Here is a 12,568-nt window from a genome sequence, read left to right as displayed (position 1 = left end):
CGAAACAAGTTATGTCAGCTTATACTAATCACTCTTGTTGGCCCGGATGTAAGCGCGCGAGGGGTATTAGTGTGGGAGGAAACCGGAGTACCCGGGGAAAACCCACATGGTCAGGCAGGTGACCCCTTACCTTTTCACATAAAAGGGTGAGTACATTACCAATGTGCCACCCGACCACCCAATTTGTTTATATTTCTCCCTGGTTTCCTTTGATTTACATCTGAATTCAGATTCCATACACCTGCTGCATTAGCTAATCAATACAAAAGGCCTAGAGGGCCTGTATTTCTCACATTATCATTATTAACATAACAGTCTTAAGGGCCTGTTGACACATAAAAGGTCATTAGGTCCATCAACCAGTGATGGTTTTGTCACATGTCCTGTAATCCTTGTTAAAGGGGGCGATGTACATTACAAATTATATAGAATGCAATGATACTTGAAAAACTCGAGGCATGTATGGTACAATTTCAATAAAATGATATAAAACAACATCACAGTAAAACTGATTATTCTGCGATACCTTACAGATCTCAATCTGATCAACAGTTATCTACTTTTATGTGTGTTCACTAGGAATGTTGTTTTGTAGGGTAGTCACCATACTCCATCAACTCACAATCATGTTATAACTACCTGTATAAAGTTCACTTTTTCTCTGTAAGATCAAACACGTTCTGGATCATTACCTGACAGTGTACAACATCAAAACTAAGGCAATCATCATAAAAACAAAGGCAACAGACAATTCAGGACCTAGTTCCTTAATGATCAAAATCAGAATATTTAAAAATGTTCATTTCCTATTTTGAATTATACATCTGACTCAGTTTTCACAAAGGGTAATTGTTTTGTTTTAAGGAATGAAAACAAGGAGAGTTTACATTTTAGTTCATATTTATTAACATGATTTAAAAAGCCTTACAATGGGGAAATTGGTAACACTACTGGTATGGAACAGAGAGGCTGCATGGTTACCAATATTACCTGACTCAGTAAAGGAATACAGTAATAAAATCCTGTGCATCACTGGAGCAATAGCATCAGACAGAAGACGGTTTCCTTGACAAACCTGTGGGGTTCATTGCATTATGCTGTGTGCCAGGCCATTCAAAAGATCCATTTGACTCTCACAACATGCCAAATAGACAGGACTATGACAATGAGGCAAGGATAAAGTCCCCTTACTCCCTCACACACATTGAACTCCAATGAACTAATGTAAAGGACATAAAACCTTGTCAACCAACTCACAAAATCATGTGCAGTTAAGCATTGACATGCTAATATTTGGAGTCTTTCTCTTATATGTAACCTGATATTCACATCTACTTTTTGTAGTTGATCTATGCAGCGTAACACCATAAAATACTTTAGTCACTAAAGTCAGTAATCATTTAGCCTCTACAATGTCACTCAAAGTCATTGACAACAAGTGAATAATTCTTCTCTTCTACACACGTATAGGAGGATGGTATTGTGTTAAAATTTTACAATATTTTAATGAGTTAAATGTTCTTCATATGGTTAATTAGTTAACATATAATAAATATAATGTTTATAAGATTTATCATGTAATGAAGAGCGACTGCCTCAAACAGCAGATTTTGAAGCATTCAGACCCTTACCCAGTTCAGTGCCTGTATATATTCAAAGCATTCACATACCAACTAGCATGATAATGCCAAAATTGTCAGTATCAGGTATACAAAATAACTGTATTTTCTTGCTGAAACAAAATATGAAAGATTATCAATAACATCATAATATACACAACATCATTTTTATATATTACCTGACACAACAATATACAGACACACCACTTATTGCAAGAACCTGACAAAACCAGTTGTCTCCCCTGTCAATAATTCTGCTTAATTTGAACATAATTTCATTTTCTTATTTATCTTAAGCACAGTCTTATCACATAAATACAAATACAATTTTCTGAAAGCATCTATCATGATGAACCAGACCAGAAATGCCTCCCAATAATAATCTCCTACAGATTACCACAGGAGGATTGACTATCCTGACCCAGCCTGGAATAGTGGATAGTAACCAAGGGTTTTACCTCAATTAGAACACATTATGGGACTTAAAGAAAAGCATGAGACCACAAACGTGGGGTTAGGTGAAGCAAATTTAAACAGCCTTGCATATTAAGGAACAGAGGGGATGAACATAATAATGAAGCTCATTTACCACCGTACATATGAATTTGAGTCCAAGTACAAGTTGTACTGCAAGAACCTGGACTGTACTCAGTCATTAAACACTGCTGCTCCTTGTACACCATCATCTGGTCCCTTCAATTGGAATCTTTTAGTTCACTTACATCTTCTGATTTATCTGGAATGTTACTGTCTGATTGGATAACTTTGGAATCTTCTGGTATTGCTGTGTCTAATTGGATGGCTGTAACCTCTTCTGTATTTTTGTTACCATTGGTAACAGCGTCCTTGATATCACTGTCTTCACTCGATGCTGACTTGTCTGATTGAATGGTTTTAAGCTCCTCTGTATCTTTGTTACCCTCAGTACCATTGTCTTTTGTATCACTGCTGTCCGTGAAATCTGATTGCTGTTTATTTTCCCCAACTGTAGCCTCATTCTCGTCCACATAGATAATGTCCTCTGGGGCTGGAGGTCGTGGCAGGAATTCCTCATCTGGCATTATGTCAGCAAAGATCTGACGGGTCTGTTAAAAGTAAACACTTCGGAAGTCACCAAATACTGATGGGTAAACTACATATTTAAATGTTACACAAGATATTATAACATCATACTATAAATACAGAAAATTTCTATAGTTGGTACTCTTGGTCTTAGCCAATCACAACATGACATCAGTAAGAAATGCTCGTTAATGAAGAACTGTATTTTGATCACTAGACACCTGAGAAGCAATGTATTGAATATCATTACATAAATCTTATCATGTAGAACATATTTATGATGACAAGTGGACCATACCTGAGTCACAACATCATTAAGGTCTATTTCTGGCCCAGGTCCCGGCAACAATATAATGTTATCAGGAGTGGCCTCCCCTCTTTCTAAATCTTCATAATAAGTGTGACTGAAGTACAAGGACCACAGAACATTAGGCTTATCATCATCTGGAATAGGAATGTAATTAGCTTGATCATTGTGCAATGACAATGAAGTACGAATATCACACAGTAGGCATTGTATTATAGACAGTGCTACAACAAGGGATTCAAGGGGGATCTTGGTGCCAATCACCTTTGTTAGATCTTTATTTGTTCATTTAAAGTTAGGTCTTTTCCTTTCTTTTCTCTGTTGCTGCTCTTAATTTCGTGAAAATTGAAAATGCTTCTAAATGCTCTAAAAGCAACAGACATAACAATCTCAAAATTGATGATGACCTCTGTCAGCCATTTTTTCAAGATTAGTTCCAAAATAAAAGGATACACAACAAAGGACAAGGAGGAGCCTATATCATATGAAATTTAAGAAAGATCCGTCCCGTACTCTCAAGAAATAGCAATAAAAAAAACTTTCCTTGTCAAAATCTAAAATGGTTGCTGTCAGCCATTTTGTATCCTGATTGATCCCAAAATCATATGGATACAGCTGGGGACCAAAAGGAACCCTTGTATGATAGCTGAATAAGATTTATAGAGTATTTCTTAAAAAGTACGCATAACCAGAACTGCTTAAGTACTGTCAACGAACGGATGATGGACCAGACAAACGGCAATTAGCACAGCCCACCATCTAATGATGGTGTACTTAAAAAGAAGGAGATCACAAAACTGACAGTAAAAGGCTGTGGTAGTCCTTAAAATTTGATGATAATGTTTCCTACCTGATGGATCAAATAACAAGTTTGTGACAGTCCTCAGATCCTCTCGGGGATGGAAATCTCCTGATCCTGGCCTCGTCATGTGTACAGCATCTGGTAAAAAATAATGTCAATTTCACAAGAACTTTACAGCATTACTATATGATTGGCATTGATAAAACACTGGAAAATCTAGCAAATTTTGAAAGAGAAATCAGTTTCCTGATTTGACAAAGACAATCTGAACTTTAGTGAGCTATAACAACACTGTCATGTTGCTAAGCAACCATGAATTCTCCATGAAATTTCATGCAAGAATGTGATCAACATTTATATTAACACAAAAAATGTGTAAAATGCATGAAGAGAAACCCTTGTTTGTTTGCAGAACATACACCACCTTGGCAGAGAGGAATTAGATAATGCATGGGGAGTTTATAGCAAAACAAGTTTTGGTAATATGTGATGATGGCTAATTCACTTGTACAAAGGTGTGACCTGTTAGACAAATCATGGACAATGGGAACAGTTCTAGTACTATCAGTATAAAGGATTTACAGAGGCCTTGTGGACAAATCATGGACAATGGGAACAGTTCTAGTACTATCAGTATAAAGGATTTACAGAGGCCTTGTGGACAAATCATGGACAATGGAAACAGTTCTAGTACTATCAGAGTAAAGGACTTACAGAGGCCTTGTGGACAAATCATGGACGATGGGAACAGTTCTAGTACTATCAGAGTAAAGGACTTACAGAGGCCTTGTGGACAAATCATGGACGATGGGAACAGTTCTAGTACTATCAGAGTAAAGGACTTACATAGGCCTTGTGGACAAGTCATGGATGATGAGGGCAGTTCTAGTACTGCTGTGGGTCGATTTCCATCATCAGAATTTTGTAAGTGCATCAATGACAGCTACAATAATAAGTGCAGTTGCAGTTTGTTATCAAGGAGAATATAAGATCTGTTGGTATCTTAACCTCACATTTTAAGGAGAAAAATGAAACTCTCAAAGGCAATAAAATGGGTTTATTAAGAAATTGTTCAACTTTGGTATATTGGTATTGGTCATTATTGTGACATAAGGTCCTTTACTATATTTTGTGAACTTATTTCAAGTTACTTTAAGCAGACTTCATTTAGTTTGTCACAAAGATTGTTTCAAGCTTTCTCATTGGGGAAATTCTTTTTAGTTTACACTACCGTTATTTTGAAATTTACAGAATTTTCAGAAAAAATATCATAAAATGCCACAAAACTTCGTCTGGATAGCTTTTTAAACCTAAACTGTAGGTTTTTCAAAAAACAAAAAAACCTGGCATGAGTAAGCTTAGTGGTTAATTATTTATTATGTAATGCTTGGAGATCAGATAATATAGATAATATAAAGTAAACAGATTTGTCAGGAAGAATAGAAATATATGTCATCATTACAATACTGCTATTTCTCAGGTTTTACAGATTGTATACGAGTCTCAGAAATATTTACCTGTTGATCTTTGGTAGGTAAAACTGACCTATCTGTGATAAAAATGCCTCGATTCACATGTCTGAAATATAAATAGGAAACTGTTTCCTACTAAAGTCTATACAGAACAAACGGTAAACATATGTACTTCATACACCTCTGTTTTAGAAATAAGTTATGTTAGTTTCTCATCTTGTAGTTCTCCATGCTTAAGAGAAATAATATTGTACTGCTGTTTAAGAAGTTCCCTAAAAGTCAGATAGGATGTATTCCAGATATTTACCTTTAGAATCTTTAAATAGTTAATGATTTTCAGACTAACACTTACCGTTTTGCCTGATATTTCATGTCTTCTTTGTTGGCATATGATGATTCCATGATTAAATACCTGTAATGAAGACAAAGTTCTTGGTAACCTTTTTAATGAAAATAACTTTCTCTGATATTATATGATCTGTTTCTGACAGTATTTAAAATCAGGGTTTTATACACTTCAAAATTAGATTTTGAGAGGTTTTTCATGTTTTCTCAAAAGGAAGGCGATAATGATTGTCTGATAATTAGAAATATCAGTTTGTAACATAGCTAAGTTACATACCTGCAGTTAATTCGTTGTCCATTCGTCAGAACAACTCCTTTACATCTGCAATAGAATATACAATACAAGTTATACACTAATACATGGGATGACAACAGAGTTCTCTGTCATAGAATGAAACAAGAGTGCCGTGGACACAATATATGCCACCAAATATAAAGATCAAGATTGGTCCTTTTAATTATTGCTTTTAACATGTCTGTATACATAAGCTCAAAACGAAGTCTGTAAGACCAGTTCACTTAGCTGGAAGAGACAAGGACCAGCAGTCATCCAAGATGCAGATTTCTTTATCCCCAAACTTCCAGTGCATATGAGATGTTGGCAGATTGTTCGAATCTCTATCAAAATGGCCGAACTGAAAAATGGCAATGGCTGCCACAAAATCGGCAACAGAGAAAAAGTTGAAAATGTCATAAATCTTACAGAAATCAATGAACTGTAAAATCGCCACTTCCAGCACATCCACCCATTGTAGTAGTGACATAGAGCAAGTTTTGTGTAAATCTGACCATTAGTTTAGGAGGAGTTACATTCACAAAGCTCCACTAAGAGCAAGCTACAGATACAAAGTTGAAAATGGCATAAATCTTACAAAAATCAATGAACCAAAAAATCGTCCCTTCATGCACATCTACCCATTGTAGTAGTGACATTGAGCAAGTTTCATGAAAATCTGATGATTCTTTTAGGAGGAGTTGCGTTCACAAGAAATGGACGTATGAATTGACGGACGTACAGTGTGATGGATGTACCGTCGCACAGACGGAGAAGATGACGCCAATATACGCATATAAAAAGAGCTCCCTATCATAAAGTGGCAAGAGTTCCCTACCATAAAGCAAGAAAAGCACCTCCCACCAATAGCATAACAAAAGAGCACCATCCAATCAAGTAACTAAAGAGCTTCCTACTTTAGAGCAACGAAAGAGATCCCTTCCATAAAGTAACAAATAGCTCCCTACCAATTTGTAAAAAGAGCACCCTTCCGTAAAGTGACAAAAGAGCTCCCTACCAATGAGACAAAATACCTCCCTCCCATAAAATAACAAAAGGTTCTCCCTCACAGCATGACAAAGTAGCTCCATTCCATAAAATAACAAAAGAGCTTCCTACCTTATATAAAGAGTGACAAAAGAGCTCCCTACCTTAGAGTGACAAAAGCACTCCCTACCTTAGAGTGACAAAAGCACTCCCTACCTTAGAGTGACAAAAGAGATCCCTACCTTAGATAGACAAAAGCGCTCCCTTCCATAAAGTAACAAATGAGCTCCCTATCAAAGAGCAACAACAGAATTCCCTACTGCATCACTCTGTTGGTCCCTATACTTACTTGTTCTCACCATATATGACAGCACTAATAGCAGTACGTAAGCAGTAAACTCCACCAAACACTGCACACATCCTGAAGATTAAAACACACAACCTTATCATGTATACATATACACCAAATCACACACAGTGTTATGACATTACTTCTATACAGCAGTGTGCTCAATGTTTGATAAACAACTCAGATATAAAGAATATAATGATAAATTAGGATTATTCTAAAATAACTTTGCCAATAAAACTTGTAACACTTCATTGATGAAAATATTCAGAGGTCCCTGACTACATAAAAGTATAGAGTATCCAGAAAAATTTTAACTGAGCTCTAAAACTCTCCATCAGCTTACCGACAAAAGCTCTGTGGGAGCTCTCCACTGCCATAAAGGGGCCATAGGAAAGCTGTGTTTCCATAGCGACCGAGTGAGTGTAGGAATTTTTTTGTTCTTGCTAACCCCTATATAATAACAAAATAGTAAATGCTTTTAACAGGTTGCATGTACCACAACATGTGGTTTGTGAGTATGGTCACCTGAATGAGCTCCCACGCCCTAATCAGATGTGATAAGGTTTGGTGTGTATCATCTATTATAATGAAGGATGAAGTTAAAATTTAATGACAACATTCAAAGTACAGCAACTTTAATGACATAGGAAACAAAACATTTATTAAAATGATCAGGGAAATGAAGTGTTACCTTTGGCTGTCATTCTGTCATCATTTTGTTTCCACTCATTTAAGCTTTAAAATAAAACTTCAATTACAGCTGGTTAATATCACCCAGGACAGGTCCCAATATCTTACCTCTGTTGTTGTCATGGTGTCTGTTACCATGGCAATGGAATGTTGTACAAAATGGCATATATTTTCAGTCAACTTTTGTGATTTCAAGAAGTCCTTAAAAGGTTTATCTGCAAAATCTGAAATATCAAGCAAACAAAAATTTGATCTCGCATGCAGATGAACATTTGCAAGTTCATATCACATATTTTCATATCTTATCAGGAACAACGTGCATCATCTTAATAAATACATAAAAAATATCATCAAAATAGATCTTCACACACACAAGTGTAGCAAAACAATATCAAACTACCAATCTTAAACCCAAGGTAATATACTTTATCTTTATTACTTCAATTGTAAAATGATGAATCGATATGTATTGTGGAAAATCTAGAGTAAATTTTATTATGACCTGTTGAGACTTGGTATCTAGTACTACACAATCTCATGAATACACAACTATTATATGATGTATGTCCTGCCATTTCTCAAGATCCAAAACCTGGAAAACAGCCTATGAGAAGAGATAGTAACTGCTTAATTGTGAAAACATGTTCCTTCATCCAACTTGAAACTATAATCAGAATTCATCTTTACTTGGTTAACTAAAGTGATTAACAGAAATAGATCTCTGAATGTAGTTCTTCATCTATGACTGATGTATAAATAAACCAATGAATTCCACAGACCTCTGTACTGGTGTTCATGGTTAGTATAATCAGCACAGAAGGTGAGTAGTTTCATCAGCATTCGTTTCTCCAGCATGGATACCTCTTTACTACTGAACACATCAGCCCGAGAACATGGAACCTACACAACAACAGTAGCAGTGTTCAATCATATCATTCTACTAAAACCAAAATTTTCAGGATTTAAACTATTATCACTAAGATGACTAAACTCAGTCTCTATAGAACCTCTCTACATGTGTTTATTTTCTATGTTGTTCTAAACTCACAGTACTTAGCTGTATCAGAGGATATCTTACCTTCTCTAGTTTGTCCTTGATGAAGGTCAGAACCCTTGTCACAGTCCTAAACTCACAGTACTTAGCTGTATCAGAGGCTATCTTACCTTCTCTAGTTTGTCCTTGATGAAGGTCAGAACCCTTGTCACAGTCCTAAACTCACAGTACTTAGCTGTATCAGAGGATATCTTACCTTGTCTAGTTTGTCCTTGATGAAGGTCAGAACCCTTGTCACAATACTAAACTCACAGTACTTAGCTGTATCAGAGGATATCTTACCTTGTCTAGTTTGTCCTTGATGAAGGTCAGAACCCTTGTCACAGTCCTAAACTCACAGTACTTAGCTATATCAGAGGATATCTTACCTTGTCTAGTTTGTCCTTGATGAAGGTCAGAACCCTTGTCACAGTCCTAAACTCACAGTACTTAGCTGTATCAGAGGATATCTTACCTTCTCTAGTTTGTCCTTGATGAAGGTCAGGACCCTTGTCACAGTCCTAAACTCACAGTACTTAGCTATATCAGAGGATATCAGTAATTCCACCATGTTTCCTGCACAATACAGCAACTGGAACAAATCATTAAAAAATGTTAAGCAAATAAAAGTCTGTGACATTATCAATGCACAATTTTCATAGGAAATCATACACTGACACACACACATCATCCTGACTTAAAGGCTGGTAAGACAAAGACTACTAAATACATTAGAAAGAAGGCATTAAAGCAATAGACTGTTTAATACTAACCCTGGGTGCTAAGTCGAGGTTAAATTTACGCCACTCCATCTTTAGTTTAGAAGCTGTCCATGGCTGTGGTTTCTTACTTTCCCTTCCCTCAGCTTTCTCTGTAGTATTTTCCTTACTAGGAGATTTATCACTGGTACCATCAGCTTTTTGTTCAGTTATTGTCGCTGGTTCTTTGTTAGATTCAGATTCTTCATTTTCCTCTCCTGGTGGAGATGACAAATCTTTGTTAGAGTGATCATTTTCTTTGCTTCCTTTTGCCTCATCTTGACTAGATTCATCTGTTTTTTCCTTGTCACTTTCCTTTGCTGGATCAGCTTTATCCAAAACCTTTTCTTCGTCACTAAAATAATTAAAGTGTAAAATAAAAATGTAAGTGGAAATAAATGAAAATATCTGTGAGAATAGTTTATGCCTGGTGAAATAAAAAAAACCCAGATAGGAAATTGTTGTGAAAAAATAGGTAACACAGCAGGTATATATATCATTTCTCAGTAGACAATCCAAGCATCTTTACCACAACAAAATCAGGACATAACATAGAATACGCCTATCAAGACTGGTCCTACTTGTATCAAACTGTAAAGGAAGTTAAAAAGTTACATCTAATTCATGGAGCCATGAAACTCCTGTAGGATTTTAAATGTCATAAAATCATAATACAAAACCCATACATTTCTGGAAAATTTCTGCAATTTGTTGTAAAATTGGAATAACTATATACATCTATAAACCACAGTGTGCTCTTACCTGACATGGTATTCTGAGGTTATATTGAAGTAGGTTTTGTCATTTACTGACAAGTCTAATCTTGACAGGGTCTCCCCAGGCTGTAAAAGTGTATCCTCCTGTATGGTGGGGTGTTCTAGGTCACATTCACCTGTCACCTGTTACAAGTAATTCATGGTTTTCATCAGAAAAATAAAAGTTCTTTTTAACCTCAATAATGTAACCACTCATTTGATATTATGATGATTCAAACATCTTCAAAAGTATCAATCACTTCCCAACTGAAGTTAACTTCAAGTCTAGAGGGGTTAATAAACAAAGCAAGCTTCCTTTCAGTCTTAAGTCAAAATCAAGTACCAATTTCTTATTGAAAGTACATATCTGTAATTGTTTTCTTTAACAAATTATGATAAACTAATTATATAACCAACTAATTACCTCTTTCATCCATTTGTTAATATTTTCTAGATTAAAAGAAGCCCATTGTCCACTGTAGTATTCATTCCTGTTGACATGATAAAACAAGTATAGTTTAACATACTGTGGTAATCACATTATCCATACAGTTTTATCCTTATAATACTTCAGACATTTTGTTTTCTTATAAATTTCCAACACATAAAACACATTTGGGTTATTATATCATCAAAAGCCTGAGGTTGCTTTTGTGTCCATCCTTGCAAAACTGAACATTTAATATCAAATAATTTTGGTAAAATTATGCTACTCACCAATATATTTTATTTATTTTATCATTGAGACTGCAAAATCGGTGCCTCTACATGGAACTGTGACAGTTTACTTACTAGAATATGTATACTCATCACATGACAAAGGAAGACAGCAATATACATGAACTAATGACCTACCTGTCGATGTGTAACACTTTCTGGCCGACTCTGGACAAAGCTGCAGCCAGAATACTCTCAGGCATCCCTACAGGATAAAATAATGCAACAAGCAGTTTAATGTAATATTGAATCTTTCAAACCAACAAAGTAATTACTTCTTGACTCTATCATCCAAAATAGCAAATTACATGTCTCACATGCCTCAGTGTCCCTGCTTTGACTCATTGAAATGATTTGGTCCATTAGTACATATTACAAAAAATTCTTATATAATTAGCTGAAAATTAACTTGATCTATCTAATATTACATATTCAATAATTCAAAGTTGTGTACAACATTACAACTTACATATATCTGAAAAATATTGAAATTGTTAGCAATCAATTATCCAAATTCTGTAAAATTTCAAGTTTGCCCCCAAAATAAAATATACAAAATACCAAAAAATATAAATATGTACTGTATCTGAGTATTCCAAATATCCATTTGTCATGACTGGAGTTGTATATCTGCTGTGACCAGAACTTGCTTGTTATATTATATAGGTATATATGTGAAAGTTGAGAGTACTGGTCGCTTTACTAGCCTCTGCTAGTAGGTATTTTCCTTTAGTCGAGTGGCAGGGTATTCATCTAGAGAGGAAAGGGTCAATTCAAACCACTATTGGAGTTTTCCTTCACTTCTTCCTATCATAAATTGATGCCATTGACCACTTGAAGGGCAGAAGCTACAGGATATTGAGATGCTTCTTTGGAAACGTTGTGATCTTTGGGGATGAAGACTCTATGATGGAGGAAGCAGTGTACATGCATGTACTGTATATTACTTAACTTTCTGTAAGACTAACATGGCTAGGGACTAGGGTTATAAACATGATTTCTAAACATTATGTGGAAGCCAATTTCAACAAAAAATCAAATGATTTGTAATAACATGACAACTACCAAATTATCATGCTGTTTAATATAAACATGTGCAAAAAATAGACCATATTGTCAGATTATACAACATTGTGAACATGTCAGTACAGTTTGTGAAATACACTCTTCATAGAATGACAAATTGGGATTAAACTTTCACCAGCAGAACATTTTCAGTCTACCTAAACAATGTATTTTTTCGAATATGACACAATGTATTGATTAGTGGGTTACCTGTGCCCAATACGATCACGTCAAAGTCGCCTGGTAGATCGTCTGCCATGTTGGTTTGTTTATCTAAAGAAAGCCAAACTTTGGTATATTATTTTCTTATGCCCTTTTTTATAGAAGACT

At 35.4% G+C, this 12,568-nt stretch overlaps 1 protein-coding gene across 1 annotated transcript; it reads right to left on the bottom strand.

Moving 5' to 3' along the window:
- Positions 1–888: 888 nt before the first annotated feature.
- Positions 889–12,497, bottom strand: LOC132558270 (rab proteins geranylgeranyltransferase component A 2-like). Its single transcript, XM_060222812.1, has 17 exons — positions 12,449–12,497; positions 11,312–11,378; positions 10,881–10,947; positions 10,464–10,600; positions 9,717–10,056; positions 9,419–9,535; positions 8,690–8,810; positions 8,019–8,134; positions 7,564–7,670; positions 7,218–7,289; positions 5,885–5,929; positions 5,615–5,674; positions 5,308–5,368; positions 4,637–4,733; positions 3,839–3,928; positions 2,980–3,125; positions 889–2,704 (listed from the first exon to the last, which is right to left on the bottom strand). Exons 1-17 carry the CDS (start codon positions 12,495–12,497, stop codon positions 2,315–2,317), a joined length of 2,082 nt encoding a protein of 693 aa, XP_060078795.1. The 3' UTR covers positions 889–2,314.
- Positions 12,498–12,568: the final 71 nt, after the last annotated feature.

The sequence above is a fragment of the Ylistrum balloti genome, unplaced genomic scaffold (assembly GCF_031769215.1).
Source record: "Ylistrum balloti isolate Yb309-2 unplaced genomic scaffold, AGI_CSIRO_Ybal_v1 Utg370778, whole genome shotgun sequence".
Taxonomy (NCBI): Eukaryota; Metazoa; Mollusca; class Bivalvia; order Pectinida; family Pectinidae; genus Ylistrum; species Ylistrum balloti.
The sequence above is the reverse complement of the archived record's forward strand: the minus strand, read 5'-3'. Positions and strand labels throughout refer to the sequence as shown.

Coding starts and splice junctions, on each gene's coding strand:
- LOC132558270 (XM_060222812.1), bottom strand. CDS start 12,497: ATGGCAGACGATCTACCAGGCGACTTTGACGTGATCGTATTGGGCACA. Junction 8,135..8,689: donor CCATGAACACCAGTACAGAG/GTCTGTGGAATT, acceptor TTGATATTTCAG/ATTTTGCAGATAAACCTTTT. Junction 7,671..8,018: donor ACACCATGACAACAACAGAG/GTAAGATATTGG, acceptor GTTATTATATAG/GGGTTAGCAAGAACAAAAAA.